The 25410-nt window shown below is 36.5% G+C and overlaps 2 protein-coding genes across 6 annotated transcripts in view; one reads left to right on the top strand and one right to left on the bottom strand.

Annotated features, from left to right (window-relative positions):
- Positions 1-25410, bottom strand: part of LOC143710998 (MIF4G domain-containing protein B) — a 1123636-nt gene that overhangs the window by 887280 nt on the left and 210946 nt on the right. The gene's annotated exons all lie outside the window — the stretch shown is intronic.
- shisa6a (shisa family member 6a) overlaps positions 1-25410 on the top strand; it is a 103996-nt gene that overhangs the window by 30049 nt on the left and 48537 nt on the right. For all 4 annotated transcript variants that reach the window (XR_013194703.1, XM_077202209.1, XM_077202208.1 and 1 more), the window contains exon 5: positions 2324-2392. Coding sequence is in view for 3 of the 4 variants with exons in the window: in XM_077202209.1 (XP_077058324.1) it covers positions 2324-2392 (69 nt within the window). In the remaining variant the exon portion in view is untranslated. The remainder of the gene's footprint in view (positions 1-2323; positions 2393-25410) is intronic.

The following is a 25410-nucleotide window of genomic DNA, read 5'->3' as shown; positions in this document are numbered from 1 at the left end:
GGTTTAACAATTTTGATGTTAAGGAGTTAAATAGATTTTAAACAAAGCAATCCTGCTACTTTTTAGCCTAACATGCTTATAAAATGTTTGTCCATCACAAAATAGTGTAGCTTTATGTGTATAAGCTATATATTTTACATTTTTATCAAATTTCCTAGTGTCCCACATTAGGAAATGTGGTTTTCAAATCCGGGACAGCATGATCAGCCTGTCAAAAATGTGTGGTGGGGCATGGTTTATTATTATTATTATTATTATTATTATTTTTAATACAAATATTAATAATGTTTATATTAGACAAATCTTAACTAAAGAAAAAAAATTTCACCTAAGGCATTGATGAAATGGAAACAGGATTTTCATTCAGATTCTGTGGTCAGATATGAATAAATATGTAATTCCTAATAAGTCAAAGAAACTCACTTTAAAATAATAAATAGATATTATCCATGTAATGATTTTATCAGTAAGTTTAAAGAAGGGGTTTCTCCGGAAACAGAAACAATTGTACATTTATTTTTTAGTTGTAATTATACCAAATTATTTTGGTCCAAAGTTTCTCTGTTTATTTGTTAGGTGTTTTAGAAATTCATCACTATAACTGATATAATGGTCTTGTTTATGGATTGTGATACTCGTTTACTGGAAATGGATAATATAACTAAAAATTATGTTATTTTACATGTTTCATCCATTCATAACCAAGACAATTACTAAATAAGATTTAAAAAAGAATCTAAAATAAAATAAGATTATACTATTCTCCATTTATCAATGTGATTTTTGGTCTTTTATCATAGATTTTTCAGTGTCCCATATTGGGAACACAACTGTCCCACATTAGGAAGCTGCAGATTTTCTCAGACAACTTGCAATAAGAGCACTAGGGCAATTCGCCCTACTTGAAACAACTTTACTTTTTAGATGGATATTTTTTTATTTATGTTAACTGGTCATTTTGCATTGCTAAAGTAAATGGGTATATAAATATCTTCATCACTAGATCTCGTTGATTAAAGTACTATTTTAGTATGATTTATACACTATTATAGTATTTATTAATATTTAGAATTAGCTTTTATTTTGTTTAAATTTTATTTTTAACATTTTCATGTATTTGTCACTAATATTTTTAGTTTATATTTTAATTTTAGTTGAAGTTTTGTCACTTTTATTAGTTTTCTAGCTAATATTTATATTTAACTTTAATTTTTATTTTGATTTTAGTTTTAGTCGTTTTTTTACTGAAACTTAAACTAATTTAAGATGGCTGCCAGAAAACATTTCTCATTTTCGCTTAAATTTAGCTTATAGGTTTTAGTTGTTTTATCTAATATTCATTTTTGCTAACACTTTACAATAAGGTTCCATTAGCTTACATTAATTATAGCATAACTAACAATGAGCAAAAGATTTCTTACAGTTTTTATTAATCTTTGTTAAAGTTAGTTAATAAAAATAGTAATTCTTTGTTTGTTCATGTTAGTTCATGTCCATTAAATGATATTAACAGATATATAACTTTTGGTTTTAATAATAATAACATTAACAATGATTAATAAATACTTTAGAAATATTTTTATTGTTAGTTCATGTTAACAAATGTAGATAACAAATGTACACAAAACAAATGAAAATTAAATGAAACCTCGATGTAAAGTGTTATTTAGTGTTTATTTCAGTTTTAGTTTGAGCGTACCATTACACCACAACTATGTACTGTGGAAAATAATGTTGTCAAAACGAACCTCGTTCACACGGATCTGCGAAATGATTAAAAACGCTGTATTCTGCTGTCAGGCCAGTAGATGGCGATGCCACTTTGTAAAGAAACACTCCACGCCTGTAGACTGAACACGTATCACAACATCACCGTTATCACAAAATCGCATTTTTGTAGTTAACACTGAGACTTGTAAAGTACATCAAAGTACAAAAACGTGTACTTTGATGTTTTAAATGAACGGCCAAAACGCATAAAAAGTGTAAACGGACCCTTAGTTTTACAAAATTTTACATCAACTTAAACTTACTTCAGCTAGTTGCAAAAGGAACATTTCTAATTTTCATTTAAGTTCTAGTTTCAAGGTTTAGAATTTTTTATTATTATTGATATTAAACCTTTATTTCAAGTAACAACAATGTTTAGTTTCAGTGTTTACAGTAACAACACTGGTCGATGTCAATTAATTAAGCACATTTTTCGATGCTTGAAAGTGTTTATATTGATATTAAGGAGCATTTGATGTATACAGAGTGTGAAGACCTCAGTCTTTGTGCATGAAACATGTTGATGTGTGTGTGTGTGTGTGTGTTTCTGCAGCGCAGCACTCTGTAGACGATCTCGGGCATCAGTCGTGGCAGGGCGAGCTGGACGTTCCTCTGTCCTACAGTATGTATCGTGCTTCATTCATGCACTTAAAACACTACACACGCGTTCCTCACGGGTCCTGACTGATGTTGGGATGTTCTGCAATCTGTTGGAAGCCAAGCTTTTGGAACAACTGTGCGCTAAAGACCCCTCTTGAGTAGAGGAAAACTTATAGCAAAAATGTCCTAATATCGTGCAACATTATGCAAGTTAACAGAATTAGAAACATTGAATATTATGCAATTTTAGTGTATCTTTACAAATTCAAGCGTAGAATGTCTTATGTTGTATTATAAAAAAAAAGAAAAGAAAAACAATGCAAATTCAAGATTTAATGCAAATGTCAAAAGATTTTGTAATAATAACTGATATAGTGATTTGATGCTCAGTTATTATCAATGTCGAAAAAACGTTGTGCTGCTTCATATTTTTGTGGAAATTGATTTATTTTTTCGGGATTCAAGTTCAAAAGACCAGCATTAATTTAAAATATAAATCTTTTGTAACATTAAAAATACTGTCACTTTTGATCAGTTTAATGCATCCTTAATGAAAATATTTTAAAAAATCTTTCAGACCACAATCGTTGGAACGGTATTATAATTTTAAGCGTTTTCCCCTTAGTTTTTAGACTATTAATATTTTTAGTGGCTAGATATTTATGCTAATTTTAGTCATTTTTACCATGCATTAACAAGATTGTTTTGCTCGATTTTAAGACATTTCTTCTATATTTAAGATTTTTTTTGCAGCGGTCAGTCTAAAAGACGGACTGATGTGTTCTGTCGAATGTCAGTTCGAGGAAAGATTTGAATCTTGCTCAACTGAATGTTGGGTTGTGCGTTTTTGCGTCCGCATGTGAGGGTGTTTTGACATACAGAATGTGACATATATGTAGTGATTTATAGTTTCATAGTTTAATGCAGGTGTTTGTTGGGTAAACGGCATTTATGTGCAGCGGTTCTGCTTTAGTGTGCTCCCTTGTGCTTCAGATAAATTAACTTTTTGATTCATTTCACCTCTCGTACCAGCAGGAGCAATTTTAGTGTTGGTTCATTTCTAGCCGTTTTCCCAGTACAGTATCTCTAGTTTATTAATGACTGTTGTTGCGGATTTCTCCTCGCTGTTACCATGGTGATCCTTTTAACCACTGTGCCATATAATTCTACAAAAACGTTTGGCTCTACACCAGCTTAAATCCCTCTTTGTTTAAACCCTGGGATTATTCAGCTGACCTGCACTAATTACAGCTTCAATTATACTGTGAACTTTCAACAAACATTATTAGTGCTGTTTTCATAGCAAGCATTGCTATTACTATTGCTCATATTCAGAGTTAGTGATTGGAACAAACCCAGAAGTATCATTTGTGCTGCAAACTGTTGTTGTGGAAACACTGAATGCAATTTTGATTTTACACAATGTTCTCATGTAGTTTATGCATACATGCATTCATGCACCAGTGTTAATTTAGAATCTTTATATTTTTTTATCAATGGTTTGGGTTTGGGTTTATTTTTACATTTTTGGTTTTCAATTTTGTTTTGTTTAGTTTTTCCCATTATAATTGTTATTATTATTATATCAGAGTTTTTTTTTAAGTCCCCCTACTATGCTTTTTTGGATATTTCCTTTCATGCAGTGTGTAATATGGCTGTTTGTAAATGTAAAAGTTCGGCAAAGTTTCAAAGGTCTGAACTGCCAAAACGAGTTTGGTTTCACTGTTTTCTGGGATGCAAAAGCAAATCCACTTTGACGCACTTCCAAGGATGAGGACTCGAGCTTGAATTCATATGGTAAAACCAACACTGTGTATCTGAAATCACTGTGTATCAAGCCCTTATGAAGATCCAGAGCTGAAATTCGAATATGGTAATAGTCGTTCAGATTCTGACACACACACTGCAAGCATTCGGCCAATCACAACAGCCTGGGCCATCTGACCAATCAGAGCAGGGTAGACCAATCCAAACAGACTGAGCCATTTGACCAATCAGAGCAGAGTAGACCAATCACAACAGACTGGGCCATCTGACCAATCAGAGCAGAGTAGACCAATCACAACAGACTGAACCATTTGACCAATCAGAGCAGAGTAGACCAATCACAACAGACTGAACCATCTGACCAATCAGAGCAGAGTAAACCAATCACAACAGACTGAGCCATCTGACCAATCACAACAGACTGAACCATCTGACCAATCAGAGCAGAGTAGACCAATCACAACAGACTGAACCATCTGACCAATCAGAGCAGAGTAAACCAATCACAACTGACTGGGTCATCTGACCAATCAGAGCAGAGTAAACCAATCACAACAGACTTGGCCATCTGACCAATCAGAGCAGAGTAAACCAATCACAACTGACTGGGTCATCTGACCAATCAGAGCAGAGTAGACCAATCACAACTGACTGAGTCATCTGACCAATCAGAGCAGAGTAGACCAATCACAACAGACTGGACCATCTGACCAATCAGAGCAGAGGAAACCAATCACCACAGACTGAGCCATCTGACCAATCAGAGCAGAGTAGACCAATCACAACAGACCGGGCCATCTGATCAATCAGAGCAGAGTAAACCAATCACAACTGACTGGGCCATGTGACCAATCAGAGCAGAGTAGACCAATCACAATAGACTGGGTCATCTGACCAATCAGAGCAGAGTAGACCTGTCACAACTGACTGAGTCATCTGACCAATCAGAGCAGAGTAGACCAATCACAACAGACTGGACCATCTGACCAATCAGAGCAGAGTAAACCAATCACCACAGACTGAGCCATCTGACCAATCAGAGCAGAGTAGACCAATCACAACAGACTGGGCCATCTGACCAATCACAACAGACTTGGTCATCTGACCAATCAGACCAGAGTAAACCAATCACAACTGACTGGGCCATGTGACCAATCAGAGCAGAGTAGACCAATCACAACAGACTGGGTCATCTGACCAATCAGAGCAGAGTAGACCAATCACAACTGACTGAGTCATCTGACCAATCAGAGCAGAGTAGACCAATCACAACAGACTGGGTCATCTGACCAATCAGAGCAGAGCAGACCAATCACAACTGACTGAGTCATCTGACCAATCAGAGCAGAGTAGGTTCTCAGAAAGGAGGGGTTTAGAGAGATTGAATTCTTTATCGAATTGTTTCAGACACTGTAAGAAAAGAGCTGATGCTGCAATGTATATAATGAGAAAATCAAAAGTGTTTTTTGACCTTGGATGTATGTAAACTTATTGTAGGAGACCTAAAGACAGACATTTTAAAGTTATTATTATTATAATTAATTTTAATTTGATTCAGATCAAATGTATTTCATTTCAAGTGACTGCATTTCAAGTGGTTGTAGTTACCTATAGTAACCCTGGCATGCATGTGTTCATGTGCAGGTTAAATAAATCCCATTGGTCCTATCAGAGCTAATTGACTGTGTTACAGCTGCTGTGTTGTGTTTTGATTTCTCTGGTAGAAGCATTATGCCCGTCCGCTAGGACCCTGTGTGTAATCTCAGCAGATTTCCCCGTGCCCCGTGAGCAGAAAGGTAATATCCCTGGCAGTGTTTCAGCTCTGATGCCATCAGTAGCTTAAGTCTCACATCTGTTTTGATGTCCAAACAGAGTCTGGCGTTTTAGAGACCGGTGCCAAGGATCGGTCAGATCCACTTAGACGTCGGACAGAAACAGCTGCCAGTCATGATGCACAGCGGACAGATACGCCAATGTGACTGACAGGGTTTGTGTAAAGTAGTATAACCTTGCCTAACCGTGTAATACTGCTCACATCAATCATCTGTTGTGAAGGCAACACGTCTTAACAATTTACACATCAAACGCATGCCGTTAATCTCTACAAACGCCCTTAAACTCTTAACACTAAACACTTCCAAAAACATAACAGAAAGCTTTTCCCAGAGCCCTGTTGAAGAGATTTCATTAATGCTTTTTCTTGCCTACATGATGTGATGCATAAACAATAAAGACTTCTACTGCGCTAAATTCGTAACCCTGATAACTTTAATTAATTAATCCCTAAACGTTCAACTCCTCTGATGTCCTACAGGTTAACACATCTAGTTCCTGAACAACTCTTTTTTTTAATGGCTGAATGTTGCACTAGTTGCTACCAAACACTTAAGGCGCTTTACTTCAAGATCTTGATTTAATAACACACTTAAAGCCTCTAGAGTAGAAACAATTAGCACATCTAAACACTTTAAAGTAAAGTTTAATGTGTTGCAATGTTACTTCAGTTCTTTAGCTGTAATAATTTCCTAGCAAATCTCCTAATGTATATGCTCATACGTTCGCAGTGGCAAACCAGGGGTCATGTCATACATATTTGATGCTTTAATGTTTCTCCCTGAAGTCCTCTTATAATGTTAGCTGATGAGTTTTTCATGACCACAGGCTGTAGGTTTGCCAATGCATCAAATGTAGTTTTGAATCTCTCCATCCATCACTAACAGCCTTTTTGCAAATCTCCATTGCATTGTGACTGGATCCCAGGAACATGTGTTTCTGGAAATCCAATCAGCCGCTTTTGCAGCTTGGTTTCAAAACAGCGTCTTGTTGCACTGAGTACATCAAGCTCTTTAAGGTGTTAAGTTTGCCTTTATCCCAAAATAATATTAGACCCCAAGAGCTGGCGCTACTGTTATTGACTAATATTGATTGATTTCAGCTGACGCCACACTTGCGAAGACCTCAGATGATGCCAACTTTGGATCGAATATGAAACTGTTCAATATTATCCTTACATTGTATTTGTTATGAGCGTTATGTTGAAGTTGCTGCCTGACATATTCATTTTGTCTGTTTAACCGAATACGTGACGTTAACTAACCAATCACAACAGACTGGGCCATCTGACCAATCAGAGCAGAGTAGACCAATATCAACAGATTGGGCCATCTGACCAATCAGAGCAGAGTAGACCAATCACAACAGACTGAACCATCTGACCAATCAGAGCAGAGTAGACCAATCACAACAGACTGAACCATCTGACCAATCAGAGAAGAGTAGACCAATCACAACAAACTGAGCCATCTGACCAATCAGACCAGAGTAGACCAATATCAACAGATTGGGCCATGTGACCAATCAGAGCAGAGTAGACCAATCACAACAAACTGAACCATCTGACCAATCAGAGCAGAGTAGACCAATCACAACAGACTGAACCATCTGACCAATCAGAGAAGAGTAGACCAATCACAACAAACTGAGCCATCTGACCAATCAGACCAGAGTAGACCAATCACAACAGACTGAACCATCTGACCAATCAGAGCAGAGTAGAGCAATAACAAAAGACTGAACCATCTGACCAATCAGACCAGAGTAGACCAATCACAACAGACTGAACCATCTGACCAATCAGAGCAGTGTAGACCAATCACAACAGACTGAGCCATCTGACCAATCAGAGAAGAGTAGACCAATCACAACAAACTGAGCCATCTGACCAATCAGAGCAGAGTAGACCAATCACAACAGACTGAACCATCTGACCAATCAGAGCAGAGTAGACCAATCACAACAGACTGAACCATCTGACCAATCAGACCAGAGTAGACCAACCACAACAGACTGAACCATCTGACCAATCAGAGCAGAGTAGAGCAATAACAAAAGACTGAACCATCTGACCAATCAGAGCAGAGTAGACCAATCACAACAAACTGAACCATCTGACCAATCAGAGCAGAGTAACATAACTTGTATACTACTGCCATGGACATTACTTAGATACCCTCATTTCTGGTTGATAACAAAATACTTCATAATTGTAACAATGAAACAAGCATTGTCTGTAAAGTCAAGTCATCTTTATTTCTATAGCGCTTTGTACAATACAGATTGGTTCAGAGCAGCTTCACAGTGATAAACAGGAAAATAATCAATAATGCAAACTTCATCAAATATGAGACAAATTCATTTGTTGCTGTAAATCAGCTCTAAAAAGACAACAGTGTTGTTATTCAGCTCAAGACGGTTTAGTGTTAATTTGTTCAGTTCAATAACTGAGTCGATGTTGCAAAATGAGTCTATTATAAAATAAATAAAGCAGCTCTACAGAATACAGTGTTATTATTCAGCTCAAGTCAGTTCAATATTGATGTCGATGTTGCAAAATCTGTCAATTATGAACTAATTTGATTCCGCTTTAAAGCAACTCTACAGGAGACAATCCAGTTTTCAAAACAATATACATTTACTCGAGAAGAAAAACGGCTTTTTTCAGGATATAAAGTCTTAAAAATACAACTTGTTTTCCCTTTGAATCGAGTTATTTTTCTGACCCCATTGGAAGATATAGTTATTATTATCTTTTTAAGTTTAAACACTTCCTTTTGATAGTTTTGTTTTCCAATAATAATGAGTAATTTGGCTTCTCAAGTGAATGTTTATTGATTTGAAGAATATCTAGACAGTTGCACTTGAAATCAAGTCAAAAATACTGAGGAAGAAAATAATTTTTTGCAGTGCAATTCATTAGCTGTAGGTAAATAACTAGAAGAATAACAAAGTGCAGTTTATTACTATTTGCACTATTAACCTGTGTTTATTACTCCAATAGTACATAAAAATGATATTTTCCCAGACAGCAACATAGTGTCGACCCAGATCCGGCCCAAATCTGGTACGCGTTGAATCCACTTGTACCAGATGTGGGCCGGATCTGGGCCTATTCGTTAAAAGTAAGGTGAATTCAAATAAACTAAAACTGTATTTTGATACATCAGACTTGCAGTAGATGCTGTATAGAGTGTGAGACTCCAGGTAAACGGTGTGTGTCTATGCAGACCTTGACCATAGAGACACCACCACCTGTCTGTCACTTCATCATCGGGGTGATTTACGGGACGTTGGGGTAGACAGCGGGCTTCTGGAGATTTATTTTTGACAGCATTGCAGAGGAGACGTCGGGCGGTAATGACCTGGGCCAATCCGAGCCATCCGTCTAAATGACACGGAGGAGAAATCAAGAAGCTCTCCGTCAGACAGAGCGTCTGTTTATCATGTCTGCTGATTTACTCGCCCGCAGCCCGAGAGCTTTTGTGTGGTCTTTCTGACGGTTGCGGTGTTGTTCGCCACATCAAAAAATAATTTTAACAGGAAAAATGTCACCAGGGACCAGCGGCGGTCCGGCTTCCTGAGTGATTGATTAGGTTTATTGATTAGTTTGGATGTTTTTAAACACCTCAAAAATGAATTTCCCTCTTTGGGTGCAGAAAAACAAGTACAAATATCTAAACAGTCATAAATCAAATTTACTTATCTCACATCATTTTGCTTCTCAAGTCTTGTTTTCTGAAAAATGCATCAAAATTAAGTGACTTTATGCTTAAAACAAGAATAAACATCAGCCGATGGGGTCAGAAAATTAAACAAGGTTAACAATTTATTTTAGTGTCCTTGTTACACGTTACATGTAGTTTGTATGGTAATTATTATAAATTATGCATAATTACATGCAACTAACCCTAAACCAAATCCTAATCCTAAACCCTATAGTAAGTACATGTAGTTTAATAATCAATTATGATTACTCAGTACTTAAAAGTATTATTACACTGTAACGAGTAATGCGTAACCTAAATCTTGATTTTCATTTGAATTACATTTCGTTTTCTAACTCTTTTTTAAAATATTTTTAATACTTTTTCAGCTTTCTTATTTAAAATGAAAATCTTTTGTAACATTATAAATGTCTTTACTGTGACTTTTGGTCAATTTAATGCATCCATCCCGGATAAAACTATGATTTTATTACTGACCCCAAACCTTTAAATGGTAGTATAATTTTTATAAGTGGCCATTCACCGAAGGTGCATAGGCACCTATTGTGTCCGTTGGCATTTCTATTATTATTATTCCCTGTCTATGACATCCCATAAAACCGCTTATGGGAAAGTCATGAAATTTGGCACACAGAGGACAGTCTGTAATATCACTATAGCAAATTTGGAGTCTCAATCCTCTAGCGCCACCAACTGTCCAAATTTGCACTCATGTTTATGCTCATAACTTTTGAACTGTAAGAGATCTTTTTCCCTTTGATTCGATTTCCCTATATGACATCATTTTCTGTCATGAAACCTTTACCCACCATTTTTAATTTCCCGCTAAACCTACTTTTTCAAACTCTTCCTATAGGCCATTGTCCGGATTTTCCTTTTAATTGAACCAGATTATCTTCAGACTGTGCCAACATATTCTCCCCCAACGAATTCGATGAATTGACCGAAATTAATGTGAGGCTATATCACTGCAATTCGTTAGCGTATTCTGACCAAACTTGGTGTGTGTTATGTTTGTTATCACCAATTTGATTTGGTGCAGCATGCACGATACCCAATTGAATTGAGTTGAACGATACCCAATTTTTCCCATATCGGACAAAATATTTTATTTTGTTGTTAAATACTATATATTACAATTGCATTGGTGTAATGTTTCGAAACTTGGTATGTGTCTTCAGCACCATGCCCTGAAAGTACTCAAAAAGATTCGGGGCCACCAGGGCCCACCTTGTGGTCTTAACTTTTGATTACATTAACCTTCTGTTATGTAACTGGTCTTAATAGATTCATTGGGTTATGTCGAGAACATAGATATCAATTTTGCCAAAGTCCTAAAGTCCTAAACTTCCTATCTGCCATTTTTTTTCTTTAATTCTCGTTGGTCTCGTTTACAACATCAACAAATTTGAGGCATGATTCCAAAAAACGATTCTGTATCTCTGCAGTGCATAGGCTAGTGCATTTAGTTTCACTCACTATTACTGACCCCAAACGTAGTAATAGTAGTGTATATTATATTTGAACATTGCAACTTAAATACTTGAAAGCAATGTGAGAAATATTGCCCTTGAAAAGGAGGAGAGACTGAAACAAACTGTGAGCTTTGTGTTGACATTCACGCAAGACTGATTTCTAATATCCAGCTCATTTGTGAAACAGTGACATGCTGAATAATAAACATCAGAATTATTTACAGTGATTCTGCATTGTTTATATTTGACTTTAGAATAAGAATTGACTTTTTCAAACATGTGCCAAACTGTGTCTTAAAGATATCGTTCACCCAAAAATGAACATTCGGTCATCATTTACCCACCCTCACATCGTTCCAAACCAAAACCTACTTTCTGCAGTGGAACATAAAAGACACTTAAGTTTTTTTTTTTCAAAAGGAGGCATATTGCTGTGTGAAAATCCCATATGAATTCCTTTGACCATTGTATAATTGGTATAATATGGCACTGGAAAGGAACCCGGCTCTGCTTTTCTCGGTCAGCTGGTTTAATGGTTTGATTTGATAGTATCAGGTCAGAAGGTTGAGATTGAAATAGACATATTGGAAAACTTGCTCTGGACACTTGAAGTGGCTCGTCATGGCAGATGACCTGTTTAATGACAGCAGAGGGAGCTCAGTCTGAAAATATGTCCAAAGGACAGCAGGTTTCTCTGCCCTGTGTCCTCATTATTGCTCTGTACCTTTGGGATCGTGCAGAGCTCAGATAAAGCACCCCTGCAGGACCGAGTTCAAATGCAAAGGGTTTTCTTATGGTGTGCAAATGATTTCAGCAGTATGTCTCTTTACTGTCTTCCTTTTCTTGTCCTTTGCTCTTTCTTTTTTCTCCCTGAATCTGTATACTTACTGCCCATTCACACTAATAATAACTATAATGTAACTATATTAGCGTACACACCAACATCATATCATATTGTTGTGTTTATTTTAAGTGAGCACTGTGGTTATGTTGTCTGCTGCTTTAAATGTTTCAGCTCTTAAAGCAGGATGGATTCTGATTGACTGTCATATGGGGGACCCATATGCAATGCAGCGTCAGCGTAAGTGTTTTTTGCTAGTTTCGGCCCGACGCAGTTATCATATTGACGATCTGCGCCACTGTGTTTAAATAGCAAATGGATTTGTGAACATTTGTGCACCCATCTGTGCAACCCTTTTAGACCATGCGCCGGACGCACTGACCATTTTTCCCGTCAGTAAACTAGCAAAAGTGGATTCGGACACGACCCAAGACCATGCTTTAGACCATGTGCCTAGAATATTAAAATAGGGAACATGGACACAGTTTGTTGATGAATCCAAATGTAGTGTTTACATGAACACTGAAGTAATCGGGTTGATGTGTGTGTTTATATGTCAAAAGCTTCAAACTGAAATTGTTTTTTTGACATGCGCACACATGTCACTAAAATAGTTTAGTTTATAATTAATTAGTCCCATCGCTGGGAAATTTGTCTTGGACAACGTGCAAAGTTCGTACATACAAAACAACATACATTAAAAGCGAATAGAGAATAAGTAAAGGTAAATACATGTAAGACACAATGGCAATTCACAGTGTTTTATCTCTATTTAACGCTTTGATTGCAGTAGGAACAAAGGAATTTTTCAGTCGATTAGACATACAAATCAAGACTCTATACCTCCTTCCTGATGGTAATAATTTAAAGTGGGCCTTCAGGATATGAGTAACGTCTCCAACAATTTTCTTGGCATGGTTTAAAATTGAAGCATCAAACAACTCTCCTCACCCCCTATAATTTTAAAGGCGGTGTGCACCAAACGTCCTAAGCTCGATTTTAATTGGACAGACAAGTTACCATACCATGCAGTGATACCATATCTAATCAAGCTCTTAAAAATAGACTGGTAAAACAAGTACATGATTCTCTGATTCACTCCGAACTCTTTTAACCTGCATAGAAAGTATAATCTCTGCTGTAACCTGGAACAAAGATTGCTGACATGAAGAGACCAGCATAGTGAATTATCTATATAGACTCCCAAGTACTTACATGAAGGAACCTGTGCAATGATATTACCATGTATCATTACCGGACTATCATGATCCCCTACACTTCTAGGATCAAAAATCACCTCAACCGTCTTAGTTCCGTTAAGTATCAGCGAGTTATTATCACACCGGCCTACAGATCTGTCCACCTCAGAGAAATAATGTGAAGCATTGTCTTTCCTAATTAATAAGCGTAAGATTGCTGTGTCATCAGACAATTTGATTAAAAAAAAGTACTGTCTTGACTTGCTACGCAATCATTGGTGTATAATGTAAATAAAATTGGTGAGCAAACGCATCCCTGCGGGTTTCCCGTTCGTAATTTTAACTTCAGAATACGATAAATTGACTCTCACCTGTTGTATGCAGTTGTTCAGAAAGGAATAGAGCCACTTAATACAGTATGGATTTACCTTAAGCTCTTTTAACTTTGTGGTCAACAACATTCAAGGTATTAAACGCTGAACTAAAGTCAATAAAAAGTAGGCGGGCATATGCTTGAATATCCTCTAAATGACTAATAACCAAATGAGAGATGGAATTAATGGCATCTTCAGTACCTCACCTCTCCCTATATGCGAATTGAAATGGGTCGAGTAACGGTTTGACTTGATCCTTTAAACCCATTAGAACAAATCGTTCAAAACACTTCATAACATGAGATGTAAGGGCTACTGGTCTAAAATCACCAGTCACCACTGAGTTCTGTTTCTTAGGAACTGGTATTACAATGGATTTCTTCCATAAAGATGGAATAGGATGTGAGTTCAAATATTTATGAAAAACGGGGCAGAATTCCGTGGAAAGCTCCATAGCACAATTTTTTAACAAAAAGGCCGAAATTCTATCCAGGCCCATCAATTTTTTAGAGCATACACCGCTAAATAAAATGCTGACCACCTTTGGGTCAACCACTAGACTCTGACCCGGTTCACATATTACATCTTCCAGAACACCCATATAATCAGCTGATGACTCAAACCCAAGAAAACAGTAATTTAAATAATTTTCCCTGTGTTCGTCATCATTAGTTATAAAAGTTTTGTCAGGTGGCGCCATATTTGTTACAACTTTCATTGCATCCCACAGTTTTTTTGAATTCCCTGTAGCAAACATTCCTTTACTTCCTTTGTTAAAAATATAATAGAAATACCGTTGCAGTTTTCTTCTCCACAATTGAGTCCACACAAAAATGTATATAGTCGTTATGGACTCTTAGGCCGTCTCAATGTCCATCTCGTGAAAAAGATCCCAGTCTGTGGAATCAAAGCAGCCTTTTAAGGTCTCTATACTGTCCTCCGACCAAACCGAGATGGTCTTTGTGTGTGGCTTAGCTCTTTTTAAGAGAGTTTTATAAGTTGGAATCAAATGGACAGTGTTGTGATCATAGTTAGATAGAGGAGGTTTGGCCTTAGCAACATATGCATCCTTAACGTTTCCGTAACATTTGTCCAAAATCTTGTTACCTCTAGTAAAGCACTTGTTCTTCCCCCGGGAGCATAAGCTCCAATATACACTGTTTAAAGTCTCCAAGGATAAAAATTGGAGCAGCTGGGGTGCGCCTTTATTGTTCATTGACACAGTCACTTATACACCGCACAAATAATGAGTTTCCAAATTCACGCGGTACATAAAAAGGCCTTAATGACAAACATAATAATTCCACATCGGAATTGTACACAGTATTTCTCACCGTATGCTGGCAGCACCATTTGTCCTTGATGTATATACAGACACCGCTGCTCTTGATTTACCCGAGTTTTCATCCCTGTCTGCACGAACAAGTGGAAACCCATCCAATTTGACCAAAGAGCAAGGGATGTCCCGATGAAGCCATGTCTCCGTGAACACCATTAAACAGGACTCACGATACTTGTGCCATGTCCCTGTGATCACCCGTAGCTCCTCAATTTTATTCTTTAAGGACCACACATTAGAATCACAGACAGAAGGGGAGGTTTATCACCACAGTTCCGAAGACGGAGATGAACTCCTCCTCTCTTCCCTCTTTTTCTGGGTCCCGCCGAAAATGCGCTCTTCGTCCTGATATCAACAGGTACATCTGTGGGAGGCAATGTTCTTTCAGGCCTCAGAAGGAGCAATTCTACTCTGGTATAGCTCAAAGATGGCACTGCAACAAAGTGTACGGATGATACACGATTCAGAGCAAGTATCCTTCCTCCAATCAAAGTCAGTAGTAGGAATTGTACCAAAAACTTGATGATGATCAGCACCTTAACACTTAACACATTAAAACGTTAAACGATTAAGAATAAATCCGACCCGAACAACAAACTTGACAGTGCACGTGTCCGGGTCGCCAGCCAAGCAGCGCCACTGGAAGCAGAAGGTATTAAATAATGGTGCAAATACTAGTAAACTGACGAGCGCAAACCTTAGTTAATCACCTTGATACATTTAAATAACCTCCTCACATAAATTTAGCGTCTGAAAGGGAAACTGCTACAAATGCATATGCAAAAAGATCGGGCGCAAAAATAACAGTAACTTTTTAACACAAAAGAGAGTTTGCACTGGCGCTAGCTGTTAGTAAATCTGGCCCTTAAAATATATCTATTTCAAGGCAATAATTAGGAGACAACAAGTACATGAACCATTGTGCCGTGCTGCTTATATTTATCAAGGAGTAAAAACGCCCAAAACACGGTGTCTGTGGATGTGAGTCTGAAACAAGGACTGTTGGGATGTTGTCCTGTTCCACTTCAAAGACGATGAGTGGAAGGAGAGTTTTTAAATAGCACGTCAGTCATTTATAACACTGCATTCAACAACAACAGCTCGTTCCATATGTCATTACACTATTTCTACATCATTGCACATGTCCAGAAGTTTCCCATTTCAGGTTTCAATCCGATCAAGTGTTTACATGTCCTCTCGATCGGACTAGAAAAGTTTAAATCACCCCTTACAATCCATGTGAATTTTAATCGGATTTGGCCAATTCATTCCAAATGACGTGACTTTTTTTTATTCTGACTGTGCTAGTACTCCTATTACAAACGGATTATTAGGGTCCATGTAAACACAGCTATTGTTTTTGTCATTATTGTTATAGTTGTTGTATGGACTACGCTATTCTTTTACATTTACAATTATTTTTAGAACTATTTCTTTATTGTTATAGTTAGTTATCGTCCTTTGTGCAAACGGCCTTTAGTTTTTGTTTAATCTTTTGAATCTTTTTAAAATAATTAATCTTAAATTTGCACTGTAGGTTTTATTAGTGGAGTCCCTGCATTATTCAGCAGTGAGATGAGCATTTCCTCAGTGAAAGCGCACTGTTATTATATCACACCGCTGATCAGGCTGTGTTTGTATGCATGCGTGTGGATCAGTGCACGCTTGGCCTCTGATGCCGTCTGAATTCTGATAGCATGCTGCGTTATGGACCGAAAGGAGAAGCATAAACTAATGCAGCATGCGATCAGAATTCAGAAAAGTCTTCTCAGGTGCAACACCCTTCATATGAAGCACTGCGGCGTGACTCTCTGCTGAATACAGATGCTGTTTACTACATTCAAACAACATTGGGTGTGGGATTTACCATCCCGATCTCACGGCAATTCGTACGAATTATATATTTTACGAGAAATATTTTACGAGTTGCCCAATTCGTATGAATTCGCACGAATGACCTACCCCTGACCCCGTCCCTAAACCTAACCGTCACGTGGGTTTAGAAAATACTGTACATTGAATTACCTGAAATTTTGAAGTAGAAAGTATGAAATAGTATTTTCTTGTAAAACATACTCCAGTAATCTTTTTTTAATTTTCAACTTGGAAATATATATATATATATATATATATATATATATATATATAGTTATCAAGCAACGTCTCAGTCCAGTCAGATTCATAATTTATTGCGTTTTTGTGTTTAATTTGTCTTACATAATTCAAAGTGGTTTTTGCTCTGAGGCCATTTTTTTCTTTTTTTACGTTTCATTTAAAAAAAGCATTTATTTAAACAAACTCCAAAAACGGCTTGTTTAGATATTGCGGGGGTCACACGAGCAAATACATTTGCCTTTGACTCCCTACAGAGCAAGACATTGATGAATAGTTATATATCATCGCATCATAGGTTGATTTACGGCTGATATTTGCCTACACTGGATGTGAGTAATAAAGCCATTATAATCACTGTCGCTGTCTACACTGGATACAGTATATAGATGTGTGTTCACTTCAGAGTCTTTCAACAACCGTACAAATGGAAGTGAAAGAACTTTGCTTTAAACACGTTCAGTTTAAACTGCTCGTTTGCGTCTCTAGTACAGACTTCAGAAGGATTTTAGTGTCGGAAACAAGTGGATGCTTTATTTTAATAGCATCCTGGATTGCGTCTGAGGATTTTATGTTTGTTCTGAACATTTTGATTTGTAAACGAGGCACAGGTTAAAGGAGAGTTCATAAAGAAACTTTTGTTTGTGTGTGGTTACACCACATGACATTTTTTAAATATAATATGTCAAAAATTATATGTGCACGTCCGTGTATACTTACCTAAGAAAATGCTGGTTGATATAAGGTAACCACATCGGTTAAGGTTAGGTTTAGGGTAGGTTCAGGGTTAGTAGTTATTACCCAGTTATTGTAATTACTATATAATAAGTACATAGTATGTACATGGGGAACAGAAATGCTACATTAATATATGAGTATATGGCAAAAAACTTGGAATTTGAATTTTAAATGTGATTTTCAAAAATATTTTTACTAATTCACTCAAAAGTTTGGGGTCGGTATGGTTTTTTTCAATGAGAGAAGTCTCTTACACTCACCTACAGTGTGCAAAAAACTCTATTAACATTATAAGTGAACCTCAAGAAACTAAAAAAAATCCTGTCATGACCTGTTTAAATGGACTGCTGAGAGGTGACATCACTGCCAGAACTCTCCAGAGGAGTTCAGGTCAAGGACAGTGTGCCTCTGTGACATCATCACCAGATGCTCTATAAAGAAGTACATTCTAAGATTCGTAAGGCGGAATGTTTTTGTATGACATCACAGTCATAATGGTGCATGACATTCTACTGGTCCTTTTTTGATTTTGTCTTTATGATATCACAGAGTTTTTTTTTGTTTGTTTTTTGTTTGTTTTGTTGGGAAGTTTTGGCATAATGTACTCTGCATAAAGTCTGGTATACGGGATGTTTAGTTACAAAGTCATACAGGTCAGTGGTTTAATTATTAATTCAGAGTGCAGGCATACACGCATTCATTTAGGGCTGCTTCTTTCGTGTGCTTTAGAAGAGGAGAGCATCATTCAAGGGCTGCATTACTTTACTATGCTCCATAAGCTCATTAATAAACCAATGAATTATTCATGAAGACAGCTTTCTGATGAAGAGCACTAAACTGAACTTTTTAAAAGAGAAAGTTGGCAATCTAAAAGGCGTTTTGAAAGGGTGCCTTTCTTGAGTTTGACTCATCAGTAACATTTCATGGTAAAGCTAGTGAAATTAGTATATTTTAAAATGAAAAGAAGCAAACTATGTAATCAATGTTTAACATCAAACATTTTATTATGTAAATAACAACTACAATTTATATGCAATTAGTAGTATTTGTTAAGGCAAAAGCTATTGCTCATGTAAGTTATTGAGCTGAACAAACTACAAACTCGTCCTGCAGCGTTTGTGACATGAATGATTTCTCAAATTATGTTTTTTGTTAAAAACTTTTAATTTTTAAAAGTAAATTTTTAAAAAATTTTAATTATTATTATTATTTTAAATCCAAAAAGCAGAAACCCAGTCAGACGATAAGAAATGTTCTTCCACGCAATCTGAATGGTCATGAATAACAAGCAGTTTTCCCGTGTTCACCACGAAATACAGACTTCTGCGCCTCAAAATTGGAAAACAAACCCAAAATGGCCTAACAAAACAGCTCTCATAGGATGTTAGGAGGATTTAAGTGTGGAATTGAAATCTGCTCTGCTTTAGTAATTGTGTGTGGGACCAGGAAAGGAAAGAAAATAGAGCCTTTTCAAAGATGTTGCATTCCTGTAGGTCAAAGACAACCAATTAGAATGGCATCCTCACACATATTTCCCCACAGTTCACAACACAAGCTAATCAATGGCTATAGCGCTATAGTTTTACAAATGTGTTTGGGATGTGTTTCTCGTGATGATGATAATGCTGGGTCTTCAGTTAGAAGTGTCCTTGAGCCTGTAATGGCTCTGCGGTGAGGTGACGTCAGTGATAATGATCTCTGTTCCAGAGCACATCCATCGGCTGTAGATCACATCTGCAGTGTCCATTGATCTAGTTTCTCTTGTAAACTCTTAAAAAGCCAGGTTCTTTATTGGCATCGTTGGTTAAGAACCTTTTATATCTATGGAGTCTTTCCATTCCACAAAAGGTCCTTCATAGTGGATGAAGGTTCTTTAGATTTTTAAAATGTTCTTCACACTGAGAAAAAAAATGGTTTTCTTTTAAGACTTTTTACTGAAAGGTTCTCTTGGGAACCAAAAACGATTATTTTATGATGTCATTGCAAAATGTTTAGTTCAGTTTAGTTTAGTTCAGTTTAGTTTAGTTTAGTTTAGTTTAGTTTAGTTTAGTTTAGTTTAGTTTAGTTTAGTTTAGTTTAGTTTAGTTTAGTTTAGCTTAGCTTAGTTTAGTTTAGTTTTAGTTTGTTCAAAAAAAAAAAAACACAGCTTTTAGTTTATTTTTCTTTAGACTTTGTCTTTATTTTATTTTATTTCATTTGCATCTATGGTTCCATGAAGAACCTTCAGAGCCAAAAACGGTTCTTCTATGGCATCGGTGCAAAATGTTGTTTTGTTTTGTTTAGTTTTTTTGGTCTGTTTCCAAAAAATAAAATTTAGTTTTGGTTAGATTGTTTTTATTTCATTTCATTTGCATTCCATGAAGAACCTTTAACATCCATGGTACTTTTCTATTGCACAAAAGGTTCTTTATAGATTTTTTAAATGTTCTTCACACTGAGAACATGTTTTAGTTTTAACTGAAAGGTTCTTGGTGAGCCAAAAAAGGTTCTTCTGGAATCGCTGCGGAACAGTTATTTGTAAGAGTGGTTTGTGTTGTGCTATTATGCATGAATGTGGTGAGGAGGTGTTAATCTGAACAGATCTGGCCCCGGTGGGAAGCTGATTTCCACCCACAGGCCTGAGCGCGTCCCGCTGTGAAATGAATTGAGCTCATGGTCTGAGGAGCAGGCCTGAGGTCTGAGACTGGCCGCATGTGCTGGCCATCCAAACCAGGTCATTCTGGCCGTGAAACGTTCCTGTCCTCACTGTTTGAAAACTCCTCAAGACATGTACAGCTTGCTTGGAAAAGTGTTTAGAAACATACTATTCCTCGATCTCAGGGGTCAGCCATCCAAGATAAGAGAGGTCTGTGTCATTTAGGCAGCAATAGCGAGTTTATGTATCCATTTTAATTTAATTTAATTTAATTTAATTTAATTTAATTTAATTTAATTTAATTTAATTTAATTTAATTTAATTTAATTTAATTTAATTTAATTTAATTTAATTTAATTTAATTCAATTTTTGTATTTTTGCATACATTTTTTATAATTTTTTTATTAGTATTAATAGTTTTTTTGTTTGTTTTTTTCCCCTAAATGCCATCTACCTCCTTCATATTTTTGTGGTCTTTTCTGCCCGTTTTTTAATTTTTTAATTTTTATTTTTTTGAGATTTGAACCTAAACCAGACTCCACTTGTATCATTTCTAGCAAGAATGAATAAGGTTTGTGTTGGATTCATACAGCGTGGCGTGTTCAACCAAGGCCTCTTGTCCTCGGAAACATCATATCCTCACGTCCATTTCATAACTTCCCTTCTTTCTCTCGTGCTTATGTTACAGATCAATCACAGAACGCCTTCTACCTTATTCCTTTGAAACTGAGAAAGAGCTGCGAATAACCCAGCACATTTCTGCTGACCTGCTAAAGAAATGAGATCGAGCGGATAGAGAGAGAGACAAAGTTGAGGAAGCCACTTCAAAATGTAATTTAAAACCAGAGTCAGTCCTTGTAGCTATACACTACAAGCAATAGCAAACTACATTAGAGCTATTTAATGGAACAATATCTTTATAAATATCAGATTAGAGCAGTTTTTATTATTATTATTTCCCATTGTTTTAAAATGATGTCGAGTGATGTATCAGTCAGTAACTCCTCAACACTGATTCCCACACGCTTATTAATAACTCTGATGAAAAAAGAAAAAGAGTGTAAAGGTTAGGAAAGAGGATAGTCATGCGGAGAGGAGAATGTGCTTCAGCGCTCAGAGAACTTGAGCACAAATCGAAACCCCACAGACACAATCTGTGCCGACCCAAATACTGAACAAACACTGAACTTTCAGCACAACAATATATAAACTACCGTTCTGAGGGTTGAGGTCGCTCAGTGTTCTGCTCACCAAGGCTGCATTTATTTGATCAAAAAGGCTGTAAAAACTGTAATATTGTGAAATAGTATTATAATATGAAATAAGTGTTTTCTATGTGAATATATTTTAAACTGTAATTTATTCTTGTGATCAAAGCTGATTTTTCAGCATCATTACTCCAGTCTTCAGTGTCACATGATCCTTCAGAAATCAGTATAATATGATTTGATGCTCAAGAAACATTATCAATGTTGAAAACAGTTGTGCTGCTTCATACCATGATACATTTGATTTTTTTTCAGAATTCTCTGATGAAATGTAAACATTTATTTGAAATATAAATATAAAAAGTGTCTTTACTGTCACTTTTGATCAATTTAATGCATCCTTGCTGAATAAAAGCATTAGTTTATACTGACCCCAAACTTTTCAATGTGAGGGAAAGAAAAAGCATTTTTAAATCTCAATTGTTTAATTTAGACAGCAGTGAGATTAAATATTGTTAATGTTACAGGGCTAGAATTTCAGTGTGGGATTGCATGTATTGCACATAATTAGACTCATTCCCGCAGATTTTGTGCTCACACTCAAAGCCGCCTCTCAGCCCTGAATTGAGCTCTTTTTTGCTGCTTATTGCACTTAAACAGTCAAATACACACAAAATAATGTCAAAATGCCGGTCTTGGTCAGTATTCACGTAAACACTATCAGTTATTTTAAGTGAACGTAAACAGTTGAGAAAGAAAACGCATGTGTAACAGTATAATGGATCAGTGCATCAGCTCTTAAAGTGACAGCAGCCTAATATTCCTGCTGACAAATTATGAGATAATATTAAAAATATATAAATTGCAGTTTTTCCCCAGGGTATCAATGTCAAAATTGTGCCCAGTGAAAATGCTGAGTGGCTCGTAACTTTGGAAAACCACCAGCCACACTGACTGGTGGATTTTAGTGGATTTTATTGACAAACATTGACAAATATCTCATCTTGTAAAATGTGCGGTCAGTACCGCCGCTCTCTATACACAGAGTACGCATGATCGCGAATTGGAAAGCGAAATTAAAAAGCAAACGCGCATTCAAAAACGTTTTCAATACCCCGCATACTGATAGCGGCTTTCTGATGCCTGCAAGTTATATACAATATAATCACCCAAATATATAATTATGAGAATATTTTTCTGCTTTAGGGGCTCCTTTCCAAATCCTTGACACATCCCTACTTCTTACAACGGACCATTTTCCTAGTTCAAAGACATATTTACATGTTCAAAATGCAAAAGTGCCACATCAACACAGTAAATGCTCTTCTTTTGTGTTTCACAGAGAAAGTAACATTTGAGTTCGGAACAAAATGAGGGTGATTAAATGACGAACAAAGGAGAACTGTTCCTTTTGAAATCAACAGTGTTATGTTTTCAGATCTCGGTACATGCAATGATGCACGAATATCATCCAGCATGTGGAGAGTTAAAAGCGCAACACCTTGTGAAATGACCAGGTCCCTCTTGAAACTCATATCCACAATGAGCAGACACATGATGAAAGCACAGGCCGTGTAGAAAACACAACTAAATTACGTCCGTAAAAGGGCCTGCGGGGTTTGAATTGGCTCTTTGGCGTTCCTGAAGGCAGATTACAGTCCAAAGCGAAGCCCTAATGCCCAGAATGCACTGTAGGAAAAACATGCGCCTCATTAGCTGAGCTATCTTTATTAGTCTGTTTGGAGAATATCTCTATTCATGGTCCCAATATGACGTCTGTAGTGTAAGTAATAAACATCACTATAGCAACTCGTATTGTATATATACACAAAGAAACAAACGGCTGCTTTCATGAACGCTGTTGAACAATGCTCTCTTTCTGAGTCAGGTCTGTCATTAGGAAAAGATGATACATCGATTCACGCAAGTGTGTGAGGAGCCAAAATCAAAACTCAGCTCACACACACTTTTGACAGGAGACGTGCAAAACATGCTTTGAGAAAATCTAACGTTTAGTCCACATGGTTATTGTGGTACTGTAACAAATCACTCATTTAGATTTAGAAGTTGATTAGTTATTTATTTTGTTATTTATAAATAAACACATGCATACATCAAAAATAACGTATGCATCTTTTATTAATTATAAATAAATAAATATTTTTAAAAATTTTAGGGGTGAGAAAATAAAAATATGTTATGTATATTGTATTATTTATTTATAAATAGTTTTTTTTCCAGTAAAATAAGCACTACTTATTTGCTACATTTTTCAGTGAGAACATAAAATGCGTAAGTACATGAAATTAGATACAACTTTTGAGCAAATTAGAGCATTATGAGAAATTAGGAGTCTAGTCCCAGACTACAATGCATGTTTTTAATTGTTAAATATGTCAGTGTCATTGTTTTGTCCCAAGATGCACACTAGTAATGTTTATCAAAGGCATGTTTATAAAAGCTACTTAAATGTCCTATTTGAACTAAAGCCTAACCCTGGCTCAATCTAAACTCTGTATGTGAATCCAGGCCTAAGTGTTCTTCCATTATGGTTCTTAATTTGCAAGTTAAATATAATGAAATCTAAATAAATTAAATACAAATTTCTGTAGGTGGCATTTGAAAGATTGTTTGTCAGTAATTGGGTGTGGGAGACGAGCGTCGCTGCCTCCTGCTGGAATAATCAGCACTGTTTGTTTATTAGTTGGTTTGTTTGTTTGTTTGGGGTTATTAGACAGATTTCCATTGAAACGGTTTCCACGAAATAGGCTGAGCGCAGAATCATGGTTAGAGTTATTTGAGCATATGTTGTTTTCACATCCGGATCGTTGTGAGATGCGTCATTGAGCCGCCATCAGCTAAATGTGTCGCGTGAGTTATTAGCGCATTAGCAAAGATCTTCAACGACATCCTGACAGCCCTTTCTGTTACGACTTCATCACTTCGTTTCTCCTCGCCGGTGTCATTTCGCAGTTTGTTCTGTTTCTGCACCAGCCGTTATTAATGGATATATAACACCATCTCTCATTCAGCTGATATTTACTAGACTGAAGCTCACTCAGTCTTCTGTAAGTGTGCTTGACGTCTGGAGAGAGAGACTGTCCTGATGCGGCGAGTAAACCAACCCGTCTGGGAGGTCTTAAAATATTCTCTTAACTAGGACAGTTGCAGAAGGTTTGCGTGGGTTATTGGTTCTGTACTGAGATTTCATATGCGCTCACACACTCTAAAAAAAATCTTACCCAAATCCTGGGTTGAGCCTTTTTTCAGTGTTTGGGTAGTTCTTGCGTTACCCAGCTACTGAGTCAGACGTAACAGCCCAATGTTTGGGTAGTGTTTGTGTTACCCAGATCATGGTTCAGATATAACAACCCAGGAGTTGAGTTATTTAGAAATAATTAATCAACACAGTATGCTGGGTTAAATAAACAACCCAATTTACTGGGTAAAATGAACTCAACATGTATTCTGTCCTGTATTTCCCCAGCCCTTGGATTGAAAACATCCCAAATTGGGTTGTTTTTAACCCATTGTTTTTTAGAGAACGCATTTACTGAGCTGTCTGTAGACAAGGACATAACATGCACTGAAACCAGACACAGTATTGATAATACTTCAGCTAAAATAAAATGTTTTTAATAATGTTTAAGTTAATACTTGTTGAAAACACTCACTTTAATCCACATGTACCAGATGCGGGCCAGATCTGGGCCGACACTATGTTGCTGTCTGGGAAGTTTGGGTTACACTTTATTTTAAGGTGTCATTTTTACAGTGTAATTATATATTT

Source organism: Siphateles boraxobius, unplaced genomic scaffold, assembly GCF_051911475.1.
Source record: "Siphateles boraxobius isolate OS27281-9 unplaced genomic scaffold, OSU_SipBor_1 49, whole genome shotgun sequence".
In the NCBI taxonomy this organism is placed as follows: domain Eukaryota; kingdom Metazoa; phylum Chordata; class Actinopteri; order Cypriniformes; family Leuciscidae; genus Siphateles; species Siphateles boraxobius.
Note: the sequence above shows the minus strand (reverse complement) of the source record. Positions and strands in the feature narration are given on the sequence as shown.